The sequence below is a fragment of the Anomaloglossus baeobatrachus genome, chromosome 1 (assembly GCF_048569485.1).
Source record: "Anomaloglossus baeobatrachus isolate aAnoBae1 chromosome 1, aAnoBae1.hap1, whole genome shotgun sequence".
Classification (NCBI taxonomy): Eukaryota; Metazoa; Chordata; class Amphibia; order Anura; family Aromobatidae; genus Anomaloglossus; species Anomaloglossus baeobatrachus.
In genome coordinates, this window is record NC_134353.1 from 360,015,080 (window position 1) to 360,042,469 (window position 27,390).

General features: G+C 45.4%; 1 protein-coding gene across 2 annotated transcripts in view; it reads right to left on the bottom strand.

Annotated features, from left to right (window-relative positions):
* The window catches only part of ELP1 (elongator acetyltransferase complex subunit 1), a 216,587-nt gene that overhangs the window by 179,288 nt on the left and 9,909 nt on the right, over positions 1–27,390 (bottom strand). For both annotated transcript variants that reach the window (XR_012754623.1, XM_075352448.1), the window contains exons 2-6: positions 26,609–26,778; positions 13,505–13,657; positions 5,836–5,917; positions 1,672–1,752; positions 1,475–1,560 (exon numbers count right to left, since the gene is read on the bottom strand). Coding sequence is in view for 1 of the 2 variants with exons in the window: in XM_075352448.1 (XP_075208563.1) it covers positions 1,475–1,560; positions 1,672–1,752; positions 5,836–5,917; positions 13,505–13,657; positions 26,609–26,758 (552 nt within the window). In the remaining variant the exon portion in view is untranslated. The remainder of the gene's footprint in view (positions 1–1,474; positions 1,561–1,671; positions 1,753–5,835; positions 5,918–13,504; positions 13,658–26,608; positions 26,779–27,390) is intronic.

Below are 27,390 nucleotides of genomic sequence, written 5' to 3' on the forward strand. Positions count from 1 at the left end.
CCTGTGAATGCTGGTAACCATTATACACATCGCGTAACTAAGATCCCTTGGTTACCCGATGTGTATCATAGTTACCAGTGTACACCGGCTCCGTCACGATCCCAGCAGCGCCAGACATAACCTTGCGATGCTGGGATCTTGACGGAGCCCGTGAACGCTGGTAACCATTATACACATCGGGTAACTAAGGTCCCTTAGTTACCCGATGTGTATCATAGTTACCAGCGTACACCGGCTCCCGGTACACATGTGCAGGGAGCCGGCATTATACTCCTCTCCCCCCAGGACTACTCCTCCTATTACAGTCCTCCTATTATACTCCTCTCTGAGTATAATAGGAGAACTATTATAGCATGGGGGATGTAGCACGATGGGGGGTGCGCAGCATGGGGGATGTAGCACGATGGGGGGTGTGGGACCACAGGCCAATGTGGGATTTAGAGAGAACCTGACCACTTGCTTAAGCAGTCTAAAATAGTGTCAAACACTTATTTCAGCAGTTTGTTACTTCTGTGGTGCAATTTTTGAGCACTTTAATCTAAACGTTTTAATAGAGTGGCCAGCAAGGAGTCCACTATAAAGCAGAGTCTGATATATTCTTTATATATGATTCAGTCAAGAGCAGCTAGTGGGGAGAAGCTGATGCGGACCGTCCTGTCTAACGAGTCTGCAGTGCGCTCAGTCCCCAGGGGCTTTTAAAGTTTGTTTTTTCTTTGAAACATCGCAGTGTTTTAGAGTCAAGCATACATGGCTGAGATCATACTGCCAGTGGCTGAAACATGCTGCCCATGGATCGTGCAGCAGGTAGCATGATATCATTGAAAGAGCTCAGACTAGTCTGAGGAACTAATGCCACTTTAACTAGTCAAGCCCTTAATTAGGATAGGGACAATGTGGTGTAGAAGTATATTTTTATAAATATTTATATTAGCGAATAGCGTTATACTGGGCTGGTTAGGCAGGGAATTTGGGCATACAGGGAAAAAGGCTGCTGGGTTGGAGGGAATGGGGGATCTGACAGGTTCCCTTTTAAAATAACCTGTCATCATGAAAATGCAGTCCAAACTGCAGATCCCATGATATAGGGCAGGGGGAGCGGAGCAGATTGATATATACCGTACTGTAGTTTGTGAGCAAAGATTCAGAATAATCTGTGTTTCAATCATTTAAACCTCTGCTTTTCCAGGGATTTTTGGCCCCCTCAATGACTGACAACTATCTCTATATGTATACTAACACAAAAAAAAAAAATCAGCCACTGATCTGACCCCCAACAGGGCCAAAAATCCCAGAAAGAGCAGAGTATTGAATGATTAGTGCACAGGTTATACTGAATCTTTTCTCACTCATCTATAGATCAATCTGCTCCCACGGCTCTATATCATACTGCCTCAAGGTTGGACGGACGTTTCATGGTGAGAGGTTTAAATACAAGACATATGAGAAGTTTACTTCTAGATCCCAGACATATTACCGTAACTCTTTGTCTGGCTGCTTGCTTTCCTTCAGAACCATGAAACTGGGTCTCTTTTTTGCCCCAGCCGACTGTAACAAACTTCCCTGTATATATTAAAGAGAGGATAATTTCAAGAAGATAAATTTACAATCTGTTAAAATTTAGTTTATAAATTTATATCACATCCAACTTCACTTTACAAAAACAGAAATGACCTTCTCCAAAGTCTTCCTGATGGATCTGTATTTCAGCAATTGGCTCAAAGTCTTTTGTCATCAATATGATTGTCTGTTGACCTAGAACAAGAAACAAAAACGCTTACCGATGGCTCCAAATGCACGTACCAAATATATTCTGAGCGGATTCCGGAATAATGGATTACGGCAAGGCATCAGATTTCTATACACTTCCATTCAAAAATGTATCAAATGGATAAAACACAGTAAAATGTAAAACATGCCAAAACTACTACTGGCATTAGGCCAAAAGTAAAGACCAAAAGTTTGGACACACCTTCTCATTCAAAGAGTTTTCTTTATTGTCATGACTCTGAAAATTGTAGATTCACATTGAAGGCATCAAAACTATGAAATAACACATGTGGAATGAAATACTTAACAAAAAATGTGAAACAACTGATAATATGTCTTATATTCTAGGTTCTTCAAAGTAGCCACCTTTTGCTTTCATTACTACTTTGCACACTCTTGGCATTCTCTTGATGAGCTTCAAGAGGTAGTCACCGGAAATGGTTTTCACTTCACAGGTGTGCCCTGTCAGGTTTAATAAGTTGGATTTCTTGCCTTAAAAATGGGGTTGGGACTATCAGTTGTGTTGTGCAGAAGTCTGGTGGATACACAGCTGATAGTCCTACTCAATAGACTGTTAGAATTTGTATTATAGCAACAAAAAAGCAAAGAAAAACGAGTGGCCATCATTAGTTTAAGAAATTAAGGTCAGACAGTCTGAAAAATTGGGAAAAATTTTCAAGTGTCCCCAAGTGGCAAAAACCATCAAACGCAACAAAGAAATTGGCTCACATGAGGACCGCTCCAGGAAAGGAAGACTATGAGTCAGCCACTGCTGTGAAGGATAAGTTTATCCGAGTCACCAGCCTTAAAAATCGCAGGTTAACAGCCGCTCAGATTAGAGACCAAGTCAATGCCACAAAGAGTTCTAGCAGCAGACACATCTCTAGAACAACTGTTAAGAGGAGACTTTGTGCAGCAGGCCTTCATGGTAAAATATCTGCTAGGAAACCACTGCTAAGAACAGGCAACAAGCAGAACAGACTTGTTTGGGCTAAAGAACACAAGGAATGGACATTAGACCAGTGGAAATCTGTGCTTTGGTCTGAGGAGTCCAAATTTGAGATCTTTGGATCCAACCACCGTGTCTTTGTGCGAAGCAGAAAAGGTGAACGGATGGACTCTACATGCCTGGTTCCAACCATGAAGCATGGAGGAGGAGGTGTGATGGTGTGGGGGTGCTTTGTTGGTGACACTGTTGGGGATTTATTCTAAATTGAAGGCATACTGAACCAGCAACTTGCAGCGGCATGCTATTTCATATGGTTTGCGTTTAGTTGGACCATCATTTATTTTTCAACAGGGCAATGACCTCAAACACACCTCCAGGCTGTGTAAGGGCTATTTGACTAAGAAGTAGAGTGATGGGGTGCTACGCCAGATGACCTGGCATCCACAGTCACCAGACCTGAACCCAATCGAGATGGTTTGGGGTGAGCTGGACCACAGAGTGAAGGCAGTGAAGGCAAAAGGGCCAACAAGTGCTAACCATCTCTGGGAAGCTCATCAAGAGAATGCCAAGAGTGTGCAAAGCAGTAATCAAAGCAAAAGGTGGCTACTTTGAAGAACCTAGACTATAAGACATATTTTCAGTTGTTCCACACTTTTTATTTTTTTTAAATATTTCATTCCATGTGTGTTAATTCATAGTTTTGATGCCTTCAATGTGAATCTACAATATTCAGAGTCATGAAAATAAAGAGAAGTCTTTGAATGAGGTGTGTCCAAACTTTTGGTCTGTAGGAATTATACATATATATGTTTTGTTTGGTTTTTCTTTTACTTCTTTTTTTATGTCCCCCTAATTTTAGCTTAAGAAAACAATGAAAAATATTGATCAAATATGAACAAGTAAATAAAGAAAAAAAATAGTATGAAAGGTTTGTACCTCTTTGATATGTTGCCTCACAAACACAGATATGCATATAAGGCCCTGTGCCCAACCTGTGGATCTTGATGCAGATTTTCAGAAATCTGCAGCAAAATCTGCATGTCCATTGTGAAGCCAGCAAAGTCTATGAGAAATCAGAAGTGCTGTGCCCACGTTGAGTATTTTTCCCTTGCGTATTTGGTGCAGATTTCTTTTTTTCTACACCACATACGCAAGGGAAAAATAAGTAACGTGGGCACAGCACTTCTGATTTCTCATAGACTTTGCTGGCTTCACAATGGACATGCAGATTTCTGAAAATACGCGTCAAAACTACACAGCGTGGGCATTGGGCCTAACACACGTGTGTGAAACAGGTCTAAGGGATATTCACACCTTGACAAAAATATCTTGGCATTCTTGTAATGCATCTAAAATTAAAATGTGCACATTAACTAAAAATCTATTTTTTGGTCTACAGCTCCTATGCACAACTATGTGTCTCCATGGAGACTGACTACAAAAAATATCTTTGCCATCTACAACCAGGAGCTTGCCTGAATTAAAATGTTCATTTTGCTTTTTGATAAGCTTGTACAATGTGTTAGTATATACTTCACATGCACATTTCTTTTTTCTGATATAACAGTGTTTCCAACTGGTGGCTCATGTAGTGCTCCGGGGCCTTCTGCATGAGACTTCTGGGTTTTGAGAAATAGATGAGCTAATTCACACCACTGGCACAAGGGAAGACAAAGTAATCTAAGGGGTACTTTGCACGCTGCGACATCGCTAGCCGATTGTAGCGATGCCGAGCGCGATAGTCCCCGCCCCCGTCGCTGATGCGATCTCTTGTGATAGCTGCCGTAGCGAACATTATCGCTAGCGGCAGCGTCACATGCACTTACCTGCCCTGCGACGTCGCTCTGGCCGGCGACCGGCATCCTTCCTAAGGGGGCGGGTCGTGCGGCGTCACAGGTGACGTCACACGGCCAATAGAAGGGGATGGGCGGAGATGAGCAGGACGTAAACATCCCGCCCCCCTCCTTCCTTCCGCATAGCTGCTGGAGGCAGGTAAGGAGATGTTCCTCGCTCCTGCGGCTTCACACACAGCGATGTGTGCTGCTGCAGGAACGAGGAACAACATCGTATCTCCTATTGGTGCGACATTATGAAAATGTCCGACGCTACACAGATCACCGATTTACGACGCTTTTGCGATCGTTTATCGGCGCATCTAGGCTTTACACGTTGCGACGTCGTTACCGGCGCCGGATGTGCATCACTTTCGATTTGACCCCGACGATATCGCAGTAGCGATGTCGCAACGTGCAAAGTACCCCTAAAGGTACCGTCACACATAACGAGATCGCTAGCGAGATCGCAGTTGAGTCACGGTTTCGGTGACACAGTAGCGATCCCGTTAGCGATCTCGTTATGTGTGACACCTTACAGAGATCAGGCCCCTGCTGTGAGATCTCTAGTGCAGAATGGTCCAGGCCATTTTCTTCAAAGGCGATGTCCTACTGGGCAGGACACATCGTTGTGTTTGACACTGTGTGACAGGGTCACAGTGACTGCTGAGATTGTTATACAGGTCGCTACTGCGACCGGTATTGTTCCTGCATCGCTGGTAAGGTGTGACTGTGTGACATCTCACCTGCGACCTCCCAGCGACTTACCTGCGATCCCTATCAGGTCGCATCGTTTTTGGGATCGCTGGTAAGTCGTTGTGTGTGACTGGGCCTTTAGGGGTTATCACAAGGATTTCAGAGATGCCTCTCACTTATCACACTGTGTGCTGTTGTTTACCTGTAATGTTTGTTTTAGCTGCAGGAGATTATCAGATTAGGTCAGCTATTCTGGCACGCCTCCTGATGTGATTAGCAACCCACTGTCTGTGGAGTCTTTATATAGAGAGTCTGGGGTGTGCGGGGACAGATTTTTTGAACTCGGATACATTTCTAAGATCTAAAACTCTCATGTCAGAACTGCTGTTCCCCGTAATGTAAGTGATACAACGATGGATTCAGGCTCTCTTTGCATACATCATGCTGCTTTCAGATGAGGTAACAAAATCAAATCTGCAGACAGATTCCCCTTAACTTTTTTCCATTTGGATTAAAAGGTTGTCTGCTCTCAATGGTATAATTATATATTATATTATAGTAATCATCATCTCCCTACTAATGGACTCATACCTGTTATAAGGAGAACAAGTTCCTGATCAGGGCTCCAACTCATAGCAACAATGCCACTATCCACACACCCCACACATTCCAGCTGTGAGAAGAAAAAATAATTAGTACACAAATACCTAAAATACTGCATATAAACAAAAAACAAAATGACAGACATATGAAGCAAAAAAATAACAAATTGCTAAACAAATTCAAATACAAAGCACAAGCACTGCTAATACAGTACATATAATATATAATATAATATAGTACAGCTGTAGAGTGTGGCCCACTATAAATAAGGGCGATGCAGCACTTGAAGGAGCACTGCTGGCCACCTTCAATCACACTGATAGAACATCGATGCCCTATTCTACTGACTCGCTTGCATTGGCCAACTTGCAGTATTAAACGACTGCCGATCATCTACATGTCGATCGTCAGTCACTTAATAACCATTTTAGACAGGTTGAGTGCACTTCCGATGAACACTGAACGATCAATAATTAGATAACTGCCTTAAAGGGAACCTGTCAGGTCCAATATGCACCCAGAACCACGAGCAGTTCTGGGTGCATAGTGCTAATCCCTGCCTAACTGTCCCTGTATACATTAGTATAGATAAAGAGTAAGATATCTTTACAAAAAGTATTTATAAAGATCTTTTCCCGTATGCTAATGAACGAGGGGACTAGTCCTCTGGGCGTTGGTTCCCCTCCTGTGGTTGTGCTAACATGCTAATGAATGTGCAGCGTCACAGGATGATCTCTCACCTCTCCGCTGCCATCGCGTCCAATGCTGGATTTCGGCTCAGTGCGCATGACCCTGGAGTTTTGGTCATGCGCACTATGAAGCCGGGTGTACGCGTCCTGGCTTCAAACTGAAGTGGTAAACATGACCGAACCTCCGGCATCATGCGCACTGAGCCGAAATCCAGCATTGGACACGATGGCAGCGGAGAGGGGAGTGAGATCTTCCTGGTGACGCTGCACATTCATTAGCATGATAGCACACCCACAGGAGCATACTAACATACAAATAGAGTCGACCAGCCAGGATAACACCACCCTTGGGACTAGTCCCCTCTCTCATTAGTATACAATATAAGATCTTTAGAAATACTTTTTCTAAAGATCTCTTTATCTATGCTAGTGTATACAGGGACAGTTAGGCAGGGATTAGCAATATGCACCCAGAACTGCTCGTGGTTCTGAGTGCATATTGTACCTGACAGGTTCCCTTTAACACTAGAAGTCCCAGAAATTTCGAGCTCCCACTGAAGTCCCCAAAGAGGGTCAAATGACCCATAGTCCAAACTGACAACTGGCAACTCTGATGGCTCCAATTTGAATCCTTTCATTTGTAAATGTTGCCATTGCCTGAGGAATCTGCAGGGGGCAATTGTGTTGATCTACCTCAACAAAGGATGTTAGCTAAAATCCTTCAGGTCATTCGACCCGACTCTGGGTTCCAAAGGTAGAAATGTTAAATGATCCCTCTCTGGGACTTCTAGTGTTAAACAGCATGGTAACCATTTTTTTTGCACTTTTCTTCTTACTTTATTCTTTTCCAAAATCCACAATTGTATTTATTTTTCCATAGACATCATTAGGGTCTGTTTGTTTGTGGGGTTTTTTTATTTTTACTCATTGCACATTGATTTTTTGGTTTTGTTATTACAGCATCATGGGGCGTAAAAAATGGCCTGGCAACTTGAATCTTCAGGTCAGTACGATTATAGTAATACCAACCTTGTAAAGTTTTTTTTTTCTTTTTTTTCGTTAAGTGGTGAAAAAAAAAATTCAGAAACCAAATTAAAAAATTGGTTTGAGTCCATATTTTGTGAAACTCATAACTTTTTCCATGGAGCTGTGTGATGAATTGTTATTTTTGCGTGGTGAACTAACATTTTCTATTGGTATCATTTAGAGGTACACATGGCATTCTGATACCTTTTTATGGCATTCTGGGTAAAAGGAAGGTGCGGCAACTGAAAAATCTCAGTTCGGTGTGTGCTTAGATTTGTTTTGCTTCACGACGTTTACCGTACGGGATAAATAATTTTCTATTTTGATAGATGGTACTTTTCCAGAGGTGCCCATCCCTCTGTATAACCACTCACATGTTGCGTTCACTATGACATCCACCCCACAATAGTGCCTGAAATATACAGCAGTTTGCATAAAGGATTGGCTACTTTAGAACTAATCTTATTAATAAAAAGAATTGGATACATAATAAGGGCCACTTCTTTGGTATTTGGGTCCCATTGGATGGTGTTCCCACCCAACACTTGGCTGGTAATGGAAGGGGATGTCACGAAACACATCCCTCAACCTCCTTCACCTTCGCTACTCTCTTCTGCGTGGTTACATGATCCTCCATTACTATAGACAGAAACACAGTTCAGACATGGTTTACCTTGAATATATGGATCTTTACAACACATTACTTAGCATTATTTATTTAGGGCAAGACGAAGCAGCACGTGTTTTCTGGGGGTTCAATACTGTATCTTCTTATCACATGTTTTTTAGCTATCATGTGGATGAACTTTGCATGATACATTAAAAAGAGCCACTATCTGGACTGTCGTCCAGTGTTACTCTAGCCAACCCTTCAAAGCCCACCAACCCAGGATGTAGAGGTATGTTGTGAAGTGGAAAAGAGGCAAGAACCACTGATGGGTAAAGTGAATTCCAGATTTTGGTTACAAAAGGAAAGGGATATTTTACGCAGAGAATTGACCCGATGAAGCGCCCGTGAGCGCGAAACGGCTGCCGTCGTCTCTGACGCCCCCGCATCCCTCCCTGCTTGTTGATATCTATTTTTAAAGAATAAACGAAGATTTTTACTTGGTGAGTGCCACCTCCTTTCTTCTTCTTCTCTTCCGGAGTTAATATAATGTGTTCTAATGGAGAGTGTTGCACCACAGGTTTTGGGTTTTTTTTGTTTGATTTGTTTTTCAGACTCTGTCGAGACCTATTTGTTGCACTGTGTTACTTAAAAATGGATGAGGAGCAGTGAATGTGTTTAAAGTGCCGGACTTTCCTTTCTTTGGATGAATTACAGTCTTATAGCTGGAGCTGTTATGGACACGGCAATACTAAATATGTGCACTTTTGTTGTTTTGAGATTTTATTTTATTTTTTTTACATAAAAATATTTATTGATTTAATTTTTTTGCTCTTTATTTTCTGATTTTTTTAAAAATATTTTTACATTTTTTTTTAACTTTGTCCCTATATCGGCACTAAAGGCTGCTTTACACGCTGCGACATCGCTAGCGATGTCGCTAGCGTTCGCACCCGCCCCCTTTGTTTGTGCGTCACGGGCAAATCGCTGCCCGTGGCGCACAACATCGCTAGTACCCATCACACATACTTACCTGCCTAACGACGCCGCTGTGGCCCGCGAACTGCCTCTTTTTTAAGGGGGCGGTTTGTGCGCCATCACAGCGACGTCACACGGCAGACGTCCAATTGAAGCGGGGGGCGGAGAGCAGCCGCAGGAAAGTCACGCCCACCTCATTGCCGGAGGATGCTGGTACGGTGCTGTTTGTCGTTCCTGGGGTGTTACACGTAGTGATGTGTGCTGCCTCAGGAACGACGAACAACCTGCGTCAAGCACCAGCAACGATATTTGGGATTTGAACGACGTGTCAACGATCAACAATAAGGTGAGTATTTTTGATCATTGGCGGTCGCTCGTACGTGTCACACGCGTGCATCACGAATTCCGTGACCCCCAACGACATCTCGTTAGCGATGCTGTTGCGTGTAAAGCGGCCTTAACTGTCATTGCCCTAATTCCTGATACAATGTATTGCAATGCACAAGCATTGCAATATATTATGTCTGTCAGTGCAGCACTGACATAAGCCTCTGAGATCATGTTCCCAGCATGATCCCAGAGGCTTTCATTAGCTAGTGACCGGAGGTTGCCATGACGACCTCTGGTTACCATGGCAATAATCGGGTCCGCACAATGACGTTTCGAGGGCACCGATCAGAGCACATTCCCTCTCCCAGCCACCTAAATGCTGCAATCAATATTCATTGCGGCATTTAGTGGGTTAAGCAGCTAGGGACAGCAAGGGTACCATCTCTGGCAGTGATAGCCAGGGCTTGGCTGTCATGTAAGCCAAGCTCCTGGTGGCAATTGCGTGGGCACGGCATCTCTGCCCGCACGATCTCCAGGATGTACTAGGTACGTCCAAGGTTGGAAAGTTCAGAATGAATAGGATGTAAACAGTACATATAAGGTAGTGAAGAGGTCAATGGCTGTGTGTTGAGTTATTTAGAAGGCACCAAATTTACACTGTTATACAAGCTGTACACTGACTACTTTACATTGTATCAAAGTGTCATATATTCAGTGTTGTCCCATAAAAAGATAATACATTTTTTACAGAAATGTGAGGGGTGTAGTCACTTTGATATACTGTAGTTCCTTAATGACATATGCCTTTTTAGCAGGAGAATTAAGAAAACTTAAGGAATGATGTAAAGGACCAATTATTACCCAGTGCATTAACATACTTACCGGTCACTGTCTCATGCCATTTCCAGCGCTGCTCTGATCCTCTCCTGTGTCATGTGCCCACAGCCCTGACTGGTCAGCTTGCACTAAAGGACTGTTAGTTCCTTTTCCAATGTAAGCTTACATAGACATACATGGACTCCAGTCACACAGAAATGTTGCGTGAATCAGCTAGTCACAACTGTGATTACATGAAGTAGGAGAAGCCTGGAAGCATCGCTAGAAACGGCAAAAGACCGCAACCGGTAATTATTTTAATGCACTGAACATATATTTAGGTCCAGAAATATTTGGACAGTGACCGACACTTCATGATTTCAGCTCTGCATGCCGCTGTTTTTTATTTAGCGTAGACTTTCAGGTTTAATTAAAGGGGTTGACTAGAAATATCCTGTAAAACTTTTAGGAATTACAAGCATTTTTCTACAAAACCTCCTCATCTCAGGCTCAAAAGTAATTGGACAAAGTAACTTTACCATAAATAAAATGTTCATTTTTAATACATTGTAGAGAAGTATTTACAGGCAATGAGTGCTGAAGTCTGGAAGCCATGGACGTTGGGTTTCCTCCTTAGTGATGCTTACCCGGCATTTACTGCAGCTGAGTTCAGTTGTTGCTTGTGTATGTTTTTCTTCATTAAGTTTCGTCTTAAGCATGTGAAACGCAGCTCAATGTGGTTGAGATCGGGTGATTGACTCAACTATTGCAGAATATTCCACTTCTTTGCCTTAATAAATTCCTGGATTGCTTTTACAATATGATTTAGGTCATTGTCCATCTGTGAAACGCCATCCAATCAACCTTTGCTGCATTTGGTGGAATCTGAGCAGACAGTATCGCCCTGTACACCAGAATTCATCCGCCTGCTTCTGTCTTCAGTCACATCATCAATAAACCCTAGTAATCCAGTGCCAGTGGAAGCCATGCATGCCCGGCCATGACACTGCCTCCACCATGTTTTACATAGAATGTGGTGTGCATTGAACCATTAGCTGTTCCAAGACCTCTCCATAGTTTCTTCTTCCCATCATTGTGTTACAGGTTTATCATTGTTTCATCTGTCCAAAGAATGCTTTTCCAGAACTAAGCTGGCTTTTTTAGATGTTTTTTGGTAAAGTTTTATCTGGCCTATTTTTAAGGCTGATTAAAGGGAACCTGTCAGGTCCCATGTGTGTTCTTACCTACAAGCTGGATAATGTGTGGCCTAGTAACCCCTTTCTACCCATCCCTTTGTTGTAATAGTGTGTAATATGAATGCATAAAAATATGTGTTTTATTACTTACATGTTCCCATTGTAAATGAGCTGAGGCTCTAGCCCCCTGGGCATCGTATCGCCCCATGGGTGTTTGCATGCTTTCCTATGGGCGTGATACCATGGATTTACATGAGTGACGTCCCCGTCGCTCCTTGAGATCCCGCGTGTGAGCGCTGCGCTTACCATTCCTGCAGCCTTGTTATCCGGGTGTTTGCTTCTCGGCTTCAGACGGGCTCTGCACATGGTCGGAACCGCAGGAGTCTTCTAAGCATGCGCAGTGTGCATCTGAAGCCGAGAAGCAAACACCCGGATAACAAGGCTATGGGAATGGAAAGCGCACACGTGCGGGATCTCAAGGAGCAACGGGGACGTCACTCATGTAAATCCATGGTATCACGCCCACAGGGGCGTGATACCACGGAAAGCATGCAAACACCCACGGGGCTATGCGATGCCCAGGGGACTAGAACCTCTGCTTATTTACATAGGGAACATGTAAGTAATAAAACATTTTTATGCATTCATATTACACACTATTACAACACAGGGATGGGTAGGAAGGGGTTACTAGGCCACACATCACCCTGCTTCTAGGTTAGAACGCATATGGTACCTGACAGGTTCCCTTTAATGGTTTGCACCTTGTGGTGAACCCTCTGTAATTGCTCTCATAGAGTCTTCTCTTTATGGTAGACTTAGATACTGAAATACCTAATTCCTAGAGAGCATTCTTCACTCGGGTGGATGTTCTGACAGGGTTTTTCTCCACCGTGGAATTGATTCTGCAATCATCCACCAATGTTGTCTTGTGTGGATGTCCAGGCCTTTTTGAGTCCCCAAGCTTTTTTTTACAGAACGTTTATTTGGCCTCAGAAATTTTCTGTCCTTTCTAATGGATTTAATCTTTTCTTTCAGCCTAATGATGGTCCGATTCTCTTCTGTTGAGAGTTCATTTGACACCATGTTGTTGGTTTACAGCTTTTAAATGCAAATACCACTCCTGAAATCAGCTCCAGACCTTTTACCTGCTTAAATGATGATGGATTAATGAGGGAATAGTCCATGCAACCCATTAAAGAGCTTTTGAGATAATTGTCCAATTACTTTTGGTCCCTTGAAAAAAAAAAGCCAGCTACATATTGAAGAGATGTAATTCCTAAACCCTTACTACAATTAGGATGTGAATACCTTTAAATTAAAGCTGAGAGTCTGCACTTTAGGCCCATATTGATTATGTAACTGTATCTTGAACTTGTTTTGCTAAACAGCTAAAATGTCAAAACTTGTGTCACTGTACAAATATTTTGGGACCTAACTGTATAATACGGAGAGCTACTGGATGGAAAAAACAAAACAAAAAAAAAAGTTGGCGTCGTACTGTAAAGAACATAACAAAACATATAGTTTACATTGCAGCATTAGAGCGGCTGTCAGTCAGTCCCTTGGTGCAGTTACGGCTGCCACTCTCTCTGCACAGAGCTGTGAATGAACCACACCTATGACTGAAAGCCTCAGGCTACCGGCAGTAAGAAAGATCATTTCTTCCGGGCAGCAGGGTTCACAGTATAACAGCCGGGCAACTTCAGAACGCTACTAACCTGCAGATTAACCCTATATCTGTGAGTTACTAGCATGTTTACACATGAAAGGTTCCCTTTAAAGTTGTTATTCAGTTTCTAAAAAAAAAAAAAAAGAAAAAGAAACAACCCTCCATTTTTTGATTACAAGCAGCCAGTACAAAACTGATGCAGCCAATCCGTGGCAGGTTGAGTGTAAACAGAGACAGGAGCGATTACACTGGATGCTTAAGGAAGCTACAAGACGACGACTACACAAATTCACATGACTCTCTCTGGAGATATGCTTTAAGTACAGCAATATAATAAAGTTACCTGGCCAGTGTTCAGATTACACATGATGACATCGCCAGTGTCAGTAGCCACGCACACAGACTCCTGATCAGGGACATCTTGTATCCCAACAACATGACCGCTTCCATCATCTGGCAGAAAACACTCTGGTGTTAAAGAGACATCTGAAATGATCTAGGAAAATGCATAAACATATCGATTAGAGTCTGCCAGCAAAATGGTAACGCAGCAGTTTTTTGCTTTAAATCTTTACCGCCTTCAATGAGCCAACATTTCCTTGCGTGTTAGGCCTCGCTCCAACTTAAGTCCCCGTCACATGCAACAACTTATCTAACGATATATCGCACATCTGGCATCGTTAGCGATGTCGTTGCGTGTGACACCAACGAATGGCCATTAACGATCAAAAATACTCACCTTATCGGTGATCATTGACACGTCTTTCACTTTCAAAATATAGTTGATTGTTGAGGTTGCAGGTTGTTCGTCGTTCCCGGGGCAGCACACATCGCTACGTGTGACACCGCGGGAATGACGAACTGCAGCTTACCTGCGGCCACCGGCAATGAGGAAGGAAGAAGGTGGGCGGGCTGTTACGGCCGCTCATCTCCGCCCCTCCACTTCTATTGGGCGGCCGCTGAGTGACGCCGAACAAACCGCTCACTTAGAAAGGAGGCAGATCGCTGGCAACAGCGACGTCGCTAAGCAGGTAAGTCCGTGTGACAGCTTTAAATGATTTTGTGCACCACGGGCAACGATTTGCCCGTGACGCACAAACGACGGGGGCGGGTACGCTCGCTAGCGATATTGTTAATGATATCACTGCGTGTGACGGGCCCTTTACTCAGTAATCTGACAAGTGTAATGCAGTTAAAAAAAAAAAATAATAATAAATAAATCGCACTGCACTCGCACCAAGTTTTTCCTCAGTTGTAATAGAGCTAAAGGAGAACAAAATAAATTCTATATTATAATATATATCTCTCTATCTATCTATATATATACATATACATATACACATACACATACACACTGCATATGGCAGTGTATGTCAGCCAAGACCCACCAATGTAAGTCGATGGGTGTGATAGGGAACAGAAAAAAAAAAAGAACAAAAAAAAAAAAACCACACACATCGGAAGCACACATGCACCATCCGTGTGGTATATTAATATAAAAGACATATATATATATATATATATATATATATATCAGTGCCTTGCGAAAATATTCGGCTCCCTTGAATTTTTCAACCTTTTCCCACATTTCAGGCTTCAAACATAAAAGATAAAAATTTTAAATGTTATGGTGAAGTGAACAACAAGTGGGACACAATTGTGAAGTTGAAAGATATTTATTGCTTAGTTTAAACTTTTTTTTTTTTCAAAAAAATTAACAGAAAATTGCGGCGTGCAATATTATTCATCCCCTTTCAGCGCAGCAGACTCACTCCAGAAGTTCATTGAGGATCTCTGAATGATCCAATGTTGTCCTAAATGACTGATGATGATAAATATAATCCACCTGTGTGTAATCTAGTCTCCATATAAATGCACCTGCTCTGTGATAGTCTCAGTGTTCTGTTTAAAGCACAGAGAGCATCATGAAGACCAAGGAACACAACAGGCAGGTCTGTGATACTGTTGTGGAGAAGTTTAAAACCGGATTTGGTTACAAAAAGATTTCCAAAACTTTAAACATCCCAAGGAGCACTGTGCAAGCGATCATATTGAAATGGAAGGAGTATCATACCACTGCAAATCTACCAAGACCCGGCCGTCCATCCAAACTTTCATCTCAAACAAGGAGAAGACTGATCAGAGATGCAGCCAAGAGGCCCATGATCCCTGTGGATGAACTGCAGAGATCTACAGCTAAGGTGGGAGAGTCTGTCCATAAGATAACAATCAGTCGTACACTGCACAAATCTGGCCTTTATAGAAGAGTGGCAAGGAAAAAGTTATTTCTCAAAGATATCCATAAAGAAGGGAATTTTGTTTACTTACCGTAAATTCCTTTTCTTCTAGCTCTAATTGGGAGACCCAGACAATTGAATGTATAGGCTATGCCTCCGGAGGCCGCACAAAGTATTACACTCAAAAGTGTTAAGCCCCTCCCCTTCTGCCTATACACCCCCCGTGCTCCCACGGGCTCCTCAGTTTTGGTGCAAAAGCAAGAAGGAGGAAAAAGAATTATAAACTGGTTTAAAGTAACTTCAATCCGAAGGAATATCGGAGAACTGAAACCATTCAACATGAACAACATGTGTACACAAAAAAACAGGGGCGGGTGCTGGGTCTCCCAATTAGAGCTAGAAGAAAAGGAATTTACGGTAAGTAAACAAAATTCCCTTCTTCTTTGTCGCTCTATTGGGAGACCCAGACAATTGGGACGTCCAAAAGCAGTCCCTGGGTGGGTAAAATAATACCTCGTAAGAGAGCCGTAAAACGGCCTCTTCCTACAGGTGGGCAACCGCCGCCTGAAGGACTCGTCTACCTAGGCTGGCATCCGCCGAAGCATAGGTATGCACCTGATAGTGCTTCGTGAAAGTGTGCAGGCTCGACCAGGTAGCCGCCTGACACACCTGCTGAGCCGTAGCCTGGTGCCTCAAAGCCCAGGACGCGCCCACGGCTCTGGTAGAATGGGCCTTCAGCCCTGAGGGAACCGGAAGCCCAGCCGAACGGTAAGCTTCGATAATTGGCTCCTTGATCCACCGAGCCAGGGTTGATTTGGAAGCCTGTGACCCTTTACGCTGGCCAGCGACAAGGACAAAGAGTGCATCCGAGCGGCGCAGGGGCGCCGTACGAGAAATGTAGAGTCTGAGTGCTCTCACCAGATCTAACAAGTGCAAATCCTTTTCACATTGGTGAACTGGATGAGGACAAAAAGAAGGTAAGGAGATATCCTGATTGAGATGAAAGGGGGATACCACCTTAGGGAGAAATTCCGGAACCGGACGCAGAACCACCTTGTCCTGGTGAAACACCAGGAAAGGGGTTTTGCATGACAGCGCTGCTAGCTCAGACACTCTCCGAAGTGAAGTGACTGCTACTAGAAAAACCACTTTCTGCGAAAGGCGTGAGAGAGAAATATCCCTCATTGGCTCGAATGGTGGTTTCTGAAGAACCATCAGCACCCTGTTCAGATCCCAGGGTTCTAACGGCCGCTTGTAAGGAGGAACGATGTGACAAACCCCCTGCAGGAACGTGCGTACCTGTGGAAGTCTGGCTAGGCGCTTCTGGAAAAACACAGAGCGCTGAGACTTGTCCCTTAAGGGAGCCGAGCGACAAACCCTTTTCCAGTCCAGATTGAAGGAAGGACAGAAAAGTGGGCAAGGCAAAAGGCCAGGGAGAAATACCCTGAGCAGAGCACCACGACAGGAACATTTTCCACGTCCTGTGGTAGATCTTGGCGGACGTTGGTTTCCTAGCTTGTCTCATAGTGGCAATGACGTCTTGAGATAACCCTGAAGACGCTAGGATCCAGGACTCAATGGCCACACAGTCAGGTTGAGAGCCGCAGAATTCAGATGGAAAAACGGCCCTTGAGATAGCAAGTCTGGTCGGTCTGGTAGTGCCCACGGTTGGCCGACCGTGAGATGCCACAGATCCGGGTACCACGACTGCCTCGGCCAGTCTGGAGCAACGAGGATGACGCGGCGGCATTCGGCCCTGATCTTGCGTAACACTCTGGGCAACAGTGCCAGCGGAGGAAACACATAAGGGAGCTGAAACTGCGACCAATCCTGAACTAAGGCGTCTGCCGCCAGAGCTCTGGGATCTTGAGACCGTGCCATGAACGCCGGTACCTTGTTGTTGTGCCGGGACGCCATGAGGTCGACGTCCGGCACCCCCCAGCGGCAACAGATCTCCTGAAACACGTCCAGGTGAAGGGACTATTCCCCTGCGTCCATGCCCTGGCGACTGAGATAATCTGCTTCCCAGTTTTCCACGCCTGGAATGTGAACTGCAGAGATGGTGGAGGCCGTGGCTTCCACCCACAGCAGAATCCGCCGGACTTCCTGGAAGGCTTGCCGACTGCGTGTGCCGCCTTGGTGGTTGATGTATGCCACCGCTGTGGAATTGTCTGACTGAATTCTGATCTGCTTGCCTTCCAGCCACTGCTGGAACGCTTTCAGGGCAAGATACACTGCCCGTATTTCCAGAACATTGATCTGAAGCGAGGACTCTTGCTGGGTCCACGTACCCTGAGCCCTGTGGTGGAGAAAAACCGCTCCCCACCCTGACAGACTCGCGTCCGTCGTGACCACCTCCCAGGATGGGGGTAGGAAGGATTTCCCTTTCGATAATGAAGTGGGAAGAAGCCACCACCGAAGGGAAGCTTTGGTCGCCTGCGAGAGGGAGACGTTCCTGTCGAGGGACGTCGGCTTCCTGTCCCATTTGCGTAGGATGTCCCATTGAAGAGGACGCAGGTGAAACTGCGCGAAAGGAACTGCCTCCATTGCTGCCACCATCTTCCCCAGGAAGTGCATGAGGCGCCTCAAGGTGTGTGACCGACCTTGAAGGAGAGATTGTACCCCTGTCTGTAGTGACCGCTGCTTGATCAGCGGAAGCTTCACTATCGCTGAGAGGGTATGAAACTCCATGCCAAGGTATGTCAGCGATTGGGCCGGTGTCAGATTTGACTTTGGAAAATTGATGATCCACCCGAAACTCTGGAGAGTCTCCAGAGTAGCGTCGAGGCTGTGTTGGCATGCCTCTAGAGAGGGTGCCTTGATCAACAGATCGTCCAAGTACGGGATCACCGAGTGACCCTGAGAGTGGAGGACCGCTACTACAGTAGCCATAACCTTGGTGAAAACCCGTGGGGCTGTTGCCAGGCCGAATGGCAGTGCCACGAACTGCAGGTGTTCGTTTCCTATGGCGAAGCGCAAGAAGCGCTGGTGCTCTGGAGCAATCGGTACGTGGAGATAAGCATCTTTGATATCGATCGATGCAAGGAAATCTCCCTGGGACATTGAGGCGATGACGGAGCGGAGGGATTCCATCCGGAACCGCCTGGTCTTTACGTGTTTGTTGAGAAGTTTCAGGTCCAGGACAGGTCGGAAAGACCCGTCCTTCTTTGGGACCACAAACAAGTTGGAGTAAAAACCGTGGCCCTGTTGCTGAAGGGGAACAGGGACCACCACTCCTTCTGCCTTCAGAATGCCCAGCGCCTGCAGAAGAGCCTCGGCTCGCTCGGGAGGCGGGGATGACCTGAAGAATCGAGTCGGGGGACGAGAGGTGAACTCTATCTTGTAACCGTGAGACAGAATGTCTCTCACCCAACGGTCTTTCACCCGTGGCAGCCAGGTGTCGCAAAAGCGGGAGAGCCTGCCACCGACCGAGGATGCGGAGTGAGGATGCCGAAAGTCATGAGGAAGCCGCTTTAGTAGCGGCACCTCCGGTGGTCTGTTTAGGACGTGACTTAGACCGCCATGCATCAGAGTTCCTTTGATCTTTCTGAGGCCTTTTGGACGAGGAGAATTGGGACCTGCCCGCGCCCCGAAAGGACCGAAACCTCGACTGCCCCTTCCTCTGTTGGGGTATGTTCGGTTTGGGCTGGGGTAAGGATGTATCCTTTCCCTTGGATTGTTTGATGATTTCATCCAAACGCTCGCCAAACAATCGTTCGCCAGAAATTGGCAAACTGGTTAAGCGCTTTTTGGAAACAGAATCTGCCTTCCATTCCCGTAGCCACAAGGCCCTGCGGAGTACCACCGAATTGGCGGCTGCAACCGCCGTACGGCTCGCAGAGTCCAGGACAGCATTAATAGCGTAAGACGCAAATGCCGACGTCTGAGTGGTTATGGACGCCACCTGTGGCGCGGACGTGCGTGTGGCTGCGTCAATTTGCGCTTGACCTGCTGAGATAGCTTGTAGCGCCCATACGGCTGCGAATGCTGGGGCAAAAGAAGCGCCGATAGCTTCATAGATGGATTTCAACCAGAGCTCCATCTGCCTGTCAGTGGCATCTTTGAGTGAAGCCCCATCTTCCACTGCAAGTATGGATCTAGCTGCCAGTCTGGAGATTGGAGGATCCACTTTGGGACACTGAGTCCAACCCTTGACCACGTCAGGGGGAAAGGGATAACGTGTATCCTTAAGGCGCTTAGAAAAACGCTCATCTGGACAAGCATGGTGATTCTGGACTGCCTCTCTGAAATCAGAGTGGTCCAGAAACATACTCGGTGTACGCTTGGGAAACCTGAAACGGAATTTCTCCTGCTGGGAAGCCGACTCCTCCGCCGGAGGAGCTGAGGGAGAAATATCCAACATATGATTGATGGACGCAATAAGGTCGTTCACTATGGCGTCCCCGTCCGGAGTATCAAGATTGAGAGCGGCCTCAGGATCAGAATCCTGATCAGCTACCTCCGCGTCATCAACCAGAGATTCCCCTCGCTGAGGCCCTGAACAATATGATGATGTCGAGGGAAAATCTAAGCGAGCTCGCTTAGTCGGTCTGGGGCTGGGGTCTGTGTCAGAACCCTCAGCTTGGGATCCATGAGATACCCCGGGAGGACATTGTTGGTCCAGCTGAGGTGGGCCAGGGAACAAAGATTCAACAGAGTCCCTGTGCTGAGATACCGGTCTGGACTGCAAGGCTTCCAGTATCTTAGCCATAGTCTCAGAGAGTTTTGCAAACTCCGTCCCTGTCACCTGAACAGTGTTAGCAGGTGGCTCCCCCTGGGCCCCCCCTAGCAGAGGCTCTGGCTGAGCAAGTGCCCCAGGGGCCGAACAGTGCACACAATGAGGGTCAGTGGAACCTGCCGGTAGCGGGGTCGTACATGCGGCGCAGGCAACATAATAAGCCTGTGTTTTGGCACCCCTGCCTTTCGTGGGCGCCATGCTATTATCTTCCCTGAGCAACACAATAGGGTATATATCCAGAAATCAACTGTGCACTATACAGTGTAAAATAAACATATAATGTTACACTACTGCACAATGGGGCTAGCACCACAGGTGCTGCTTACCACCCGCTTAAAGCGGTTGTGAGGCCACCAGAGTCCCTGCCTGGGTCTCCCAGATTTTGTCCCCCTCTGCAGCGTCCGAGGAGCTGACAGGAATGCGTCCTGAGGAGAGGAGGGAGCCGTGGGCGTGACCCAGAAAGAGCGGGAACTGGTGCCTGCACTGTGCACAGTGAGGGGAGTGGAGTATGCAAAGCATGCTCCAGCCCTCAGTGCTGCTCGTTCTGTGCAGCGTCCCGCCCTTCCCCTGCCTGTCAGGGCTGTGGGCGGGAGGAAAGGAAACTAGGCCGCAAAAAGCCGGGGACTCTAGTAATAAACGCGGCCGCCGTAAAAGCGCGGCCGGCGTGGAAGTCCCCGGCGCACTACAAGTCCCAGCCGCGCCGCAGTGTTTCCATGGCAGCGGCGGTCAGTGCGGCAGTCCCTATACATAAACACACTCAGCAACGCTGAGTGTGTAATGGCACATATTAACCCGGTCAGCGCCGCGGTCCCCGGTGCACTAGCACACCCAGCAAAGCTGGAGTGTTGCTGTGCGCGGTCCCTACGGGGACACAGAGTACCTCCAAGTAGCAGGGCCATGTCCCTGAACGATACCCGGCTCCTATCCAGCAGGCTCCACAGGAGTTGTGGATGAAGCACGGTCTCAGTGCCTGGAGACCGATAGGATCCCACTTCCACCAGAGCCCTGAGGGGGATGGGGAAGGAAAACAGCATGTGGGCTCCAGCCTCCGTACCCGCAATGGATACCTCAACCTTACAACACCGCCAACAAGAGTGGGGTGAGAAGGGAGCATGCTGGGGGCCCTATATGGGCCCACTTTTCTTCCATCCGACATGGTCAGCAGCTGCTGCTGACCAATCTGTGGAGCTGTGCGTGCGTGTCTGACCTCCTTCGCACAAAGCAAAAAACTGAGGAGCCCGTGGGAGCACGGGGGGTGTATAGGCAGAAGGGGAGGGGCTTAACACTTTTGAGTGTAATATTTTGTGCGGCCTCCGGAGGCATAGCCTATACACCCAATTGTCTGGGTCTCCCAATAGAGCGACAAAGAAAAGTGTTGTTTAAAGTTTGCCACAAGCCACATGGGAGACACACCAAACACGTGGAAGAAGGTGCTCTGGTCAGATGAAACCAAAATCGAACTATTTGGGCACAATGACAAACGATATGTTTGGCGTAAAAGCAACACAGCTTATCACCCTGAACACACCATCCCCACTGTCAAACATGGTGGTGGCACAGCATCATGGTTTGGGCCTGCTTTTCTTCAGCAGGGACAGGGAAGATGGTTAACATTGATGGGAAGATGATGGAGCCAAATACAGGACCATTCTTGAAGAAAACCTGTTGGAGTCTGCAAAAGACCTGAGATGGAGATTTGTCTTCCAACAAGACAATGATCCTAAACATAAAGCAAAATCCACAATAGAATGGTTCACAAATAAATGGCACAGTGTCTCAGTGGTTAGCACTGCAGTCTTGCAGCGCTGGGGTCCTGGGTTCAAATCCCACCAAGGATAACATCTGCAAGGAGTTTGTATGTTCTCCCTATGTTTGTGTGGGTTTCCTCCGGGTACTCCGGTTTCCTCCCACACTCTAAGAACATACAGATTAGATTGTGATCCCCAATGGGGACAGTGTTCCTGATGTACGAGTATGTAAAGCGCTGCGGAATATGTTAGCGCTATATAACAATAAAGATTTATTTTTATTTTTGAAATGTATACAGGTGTTAGAATGGCCAAGTCAAAGTCCAGACCTAAATCCAATCAAGAATCTGTGGAAAGAGCTGAAAACTGCTGTTCACAAACGCTCTCCATCCAACCTCACTCAGCTCGAGCTGTTTGCAAAGGAAGAATGGGCAAGAATTTCAGTCACTCGATGTGCAAAACTGATAGAGACATACTCCAAGCGACTGCAGCTGTAATATTGCACGCCCCACTTTTCAGTTGTTTATTTTTTAAAAAGTTCAAAATAAGCAATACATTTTGTTCAACTTCACAATTGTGTCCCACTTGCTGTTGATTCTTCACCATTAATTTAAAATTTTTATCTTTAAGTTTGAAGCCTGACATGTGGAAGAAGGTTGAAAAATTCAAGGGAGCCAAATACTTTTGCAAGGCACTGTAGATAGGTAATAGAAAGATATTGGATAAGAGATATCCTGCAGGTATATAATTTCTCAATCACCACTTCATATTATAAACTTGCACCCTTAAGATTGCTTTATTCATTATGAGAACTAGTTATATTACGTAAAAGATGAGCTTAAAAATGCATATAGATAGCATACCCATGTCATACGGATCCTAAGTGAGAAGAAAAAAATAAAAAATGCGCACTTGCAAGATATACACAATAACATGTGCATGACACTTTTTCCTCTTGTGTGGATAAGTATTGGAGTGATTATTTATACTCTAGTGGGAGCGAGGCCTTAGGGTACATACCCATGATCAGGACCCGCTGCATCCTGGACGCGGCGGGTACTGACCTGCAGTGCTGCGAGTCTCCTCCACAGGAGAATGCAGTAGACCACAGATGCCTATGACCAGGGTTCGGGGCACTGCGGTCTCTTGCTTGTGTTCTCCATACAGAGGACGCTTGCGACTCCACAGGAAAAGAATTGACATGCTGCATCTCTGAAAGCCGCATCGCAGGTCAATTTTCACTGCGGGCCGCACATGCACAGAGGGCACGGGATTTCTAGAAATCCCATCCACTGTGTTTGTACTGTACAATGCAGCATTTTAGATTCCGCGAAAGCATGCTGCATCCAAAACGCTACAAACACTGGACACGCACCCTTAAGGCCCCGTTACATGCTACGATATATCTAACGATATGTCGTCGGGGTCACGTCATTAGTGACGAACATCCGGCCTCGTTTGCCATATCGTAGCGTGTGACAGCTACGAGCGACTGTGAGCGAGCAAAAATACTCACCTTATCATTGCTCATTGACACGTCGCTCATTTTCAAAAAATCAATCGTCCTTCTGCGCGCCGGTTGTTCATTGCTCCCGAGGCAGCACACATCGCTCCATGTGACACCCCGGGAACGATGAACACAGCTTACATGTGGCCGCCGGCAATACGGAAGGAAGGAGGTGGGCAAGATGTTACATCCCGCTCATCTCCGCCCCTCTGCTTCTATTGGCCGGCCGCTGTGTGACGTCGCTGTGACGCCGAACGTCCCTCCTCCTCCAGGAAGAGAATGTTTGCCGCCCACAGCGAGGTCGGGAGGTAAGTGCGTGTGACGGGGGTAATCGACTTTGTGCGACACGGGCAACAAATTGCCCGTAACGCGCAAACGATAGGTGCGGGTGTGATCGCACATGCAAACGCACGATAAATCGACGCGTGTAACGGGGCCTTTACAATGAAGAAAAAAAACAGCAATTCTGCCATTGCTGTTTGAGAGCTCAATTAGATAATATTTTGAAAGCTTGGACGGTGGTTGGATGGTGATCGGAAATATATTAACCCACTGATACTACACTAACATTAACACAAGTTTAGGAGGGGGGGGGCTTTTTTAATTCATTAAACTCTTCTATAATTCAAATTGTTCCTTCTCATAAATGGTGCACCTGAGGAATCTGTTATATTAAAGTCTCACTGTCCTGAGAGGTCAAAGTTATGATCCAACTTGAGCTTTGTTCAACTGAAGTCAGGATGCTCTGTGCAGCACTGCAATACCCACTTGGTCGTGCAGGCATAGGTGTTAATGTGGTCATTCTGTACTGCATTCTCTAAAACAATACATATGCACAGAAATTAATTCTCTGCTTTCCTTGTCTGGAAATTATACTATATACTCATGGCCGAAAGTTGTTTGCACCCTTGAAATTGTTCCAGAAAATGAAATATTTCTTCCAGAAAATTATTGCAATTACTCACGCTTTGTCATACACATGTTTATTTCCTTTGTGTGTATTGGAATAACACAATAAAAAAAAATCTGAGAAAAAAAAGGCAAACTGGACATAATTTCACACAAAACCCCAAAAATATGCCGGACAAAATTGTTGGTAAACAACTTTGTTTCAAGCATGTGATGCTCATTTAAATTCACATTTGACAAGTAACAGGTGTGGGCAATATGAAAATCACACCTAAAACAAGATGAAAAAGGGAGAAGTTGACTTAATCTTTGCACTGTGTCTGTGTGTGCCATATTAACCCTCAACTGGTGAAGTGGGGTTTGCAACACCTCAGGGAAATTTTTTTCAGCTGTTATTCATTGGAAAATGCTGGTATGAATCATCAATGAATTACAGTTTCCGATACTTGTGGGCGTCAAATTTGGTATACTCGTGTGTAATCAATCGCCAATAAGAAAACGATTAAAACAAACGTGATCTTTGCATTTTCTGTAAAAATTAAAGATTTCTAAACAGTGGGGTATAGGAGGCCCCACATTACCAGTTGCGTGACAAAAATCACCCCTCACCAGTTGAGGGTTAAGCATGGAGAACAGAAAGAGGAGAAGAGAACTGTCTGAGGACTTGAGAACCAAAATTGTTGAAAAATATCAACAGTCTCAAGGTTACTAGTCCTTCTCCAGAGATTTTGATCCTTTGGCCACTGTGGACAACAATCAAGACATTTACAAATCATGGCACTGTAGCTACTCTCGCTGGACATGGAGGGAAGGGAAAAATTGATGAACGGGTATAACGCAGGATACTTTGGACAGTGGATAAGCAGCCCCAATTAAGTACACGAGATATTCAAACTATCCTGCAGGCTCAGGATGCATCACAGCACAATCTATCCGTCGACATTTAAATCAAATTAAATGCTATGGCAGGAGACATAGGAGGACCTCACTGTTGACATAGAAACATAAAAAAGATACATTGTGGCAAACTGCAGTGTAAGTCAAAATCATTCTAGGAAAACATCTTGTGGACTAAGATAGAGCTTTTTTGGTAAAGAACATCATTTTACTGTTTTACAAAAACAAAAAAAAGCCTACAAAGAAAGGAACACAGTACCTACAGTCAAATATGGTGGAGGTTCAAACATGTATTAAGTCTGTTTTGCTGCCTCTGGCACTGAGTGACCTTGACTGTGTGCAAGGCATCATGAAGTCTGAAGATTACCAAAAATATTTGGGTCACGATGTAGTGCCCAGTGTCAGAAAGCTGTGTTTGCATCCTAGGTCATGGGTCTTCCAGCAGGATAGTGACGCCAAAAAAAGCTTCAAGAAGCCCCCAGAAATGGATAGAAACTAAGCCCTGGAGAGTTCTGAAGTGACCGCAATGAGTCCAGATCTAAATCCCATTGAACACCTTTGGAGAGATCTTAAAATTGCTAAGAGAAGGCACTCTTCAATTATGAGACCTGGAGAAATTTACGAAAGAAGACTGGTCCAAAATTCCAGTTGAGTGGTGCAAGAAGCTTGTTGATCGTTATAGGAAGCGATTGATTGCAGTTATTTATTCCTAAGGGTGTGCAACCATATAATAAGTTGAGGGACTGGTGCCAATAATTATGTCTGGCCCATTTTTGCAGTTTTGTGTAAAATGATGACCAATTTGCTTTTTTTTCCTCTTTTTTGTGTTGTTCCAATACACACAAAGGAAATAAACATGTGTTTAACAAAACAAGTGTAATTGCAAAATTGCAATAATTTTGTGGGAGAAATACTTCATTTTCTGGAGCAATTTCAAGGGTGTCAACAATTTTGGCCATGACTATGTAAATATTTAATATAAATATATAATAATATAATTGAATACATATTGTTAGTACAAAAAGTCGTACTGGTGTATAGAGCTGTCTCTCAATGCACCAGTACAACGTGCCTATAGAGAAGAACAGCATGTAGAAATGAGATCAAAGAGAGTCCTCCTATCATCAGGACTACTTTTTTTCCCTTACAGCTAAGGCTGCTACTTACCATGTTAAAGGGTGTGAGTTTGAATCCTAGGGAGGCCCAAATTACATCCCAGAGATATAAGTGTCCACTTCTTATGATGGGTGCCAACATACTGATAACTGGGTGTCTCACCACTGGTTACTACACCAGTCTTGCAGATAGGTAAAACTTGTTTTCATCTGACAACCCATTTAAAGGAAATTGCTGAAAATGTAGAAGATAATGGCAAAAACATTTCTAATAATATGAATATTTTATAAATCACCTTCTCTGTATTAGGATCCAACTCCACGACGCCATAGCATGATCCAATGAGAACAGTCCCAGTGTCTGTCCGTATAGTAATGCATTGTGGAGTGCCAATACCTTGAACTGAGCAACAGTGCAAAGACTTCAGTAACTTCAGGTTTCGCATAATGGTGAATTATAAAAGCACTGTAAGAAAAGAAAAAACAAATCAACAAAGGGAATACGAGCAACATTTCAGCCAAATAATGTGTTTATCACAGCTCAGTAGCATCCATGCATTTTCCCCCTTTCTCACGAACAGCTCAGTAATTTGGTTACCAGTCCCTCCTAGTTCTCCTGCCCCTTCCCGATCAACCCTCTTTGTTCCTCTGTATATTTCAACAGCGGTGCCCACTGAAGGCAGTCAGAAGCCCCAGCGGTGCCCACTGAAGGCAGTCAGAAGCCCCAGCGGTGCCCACTGAAGGCAGTCAGAAGCCCCAGCGGTGCCCACTGAAGGCAGTCAGAAGCCCCAGCGGTGCCCACTGAAGGCAGTCAGAAGCCCCAGCGGTGCCCACTGAAGGCAGTCAGAAGCCCCAGCGGTGCCCACTGAAGGCAGTCAGAAGCCACAGCGGTGACCACTGAAGGCAGTCAGAAGCCACAGCGGTGACCACTGAAGGCAGTCAGAAGCCACAGGGGTGACCACTGAAGGCAGTCAGAAGCCACAGGGGTGACCACTGAAGGCAGTCAGAAGCCACAGGGGTGACCACTGAAGGCAGTCAGAAGCCACAGGGGTGACCACTGAAGGCAGTCAGAAGCCAC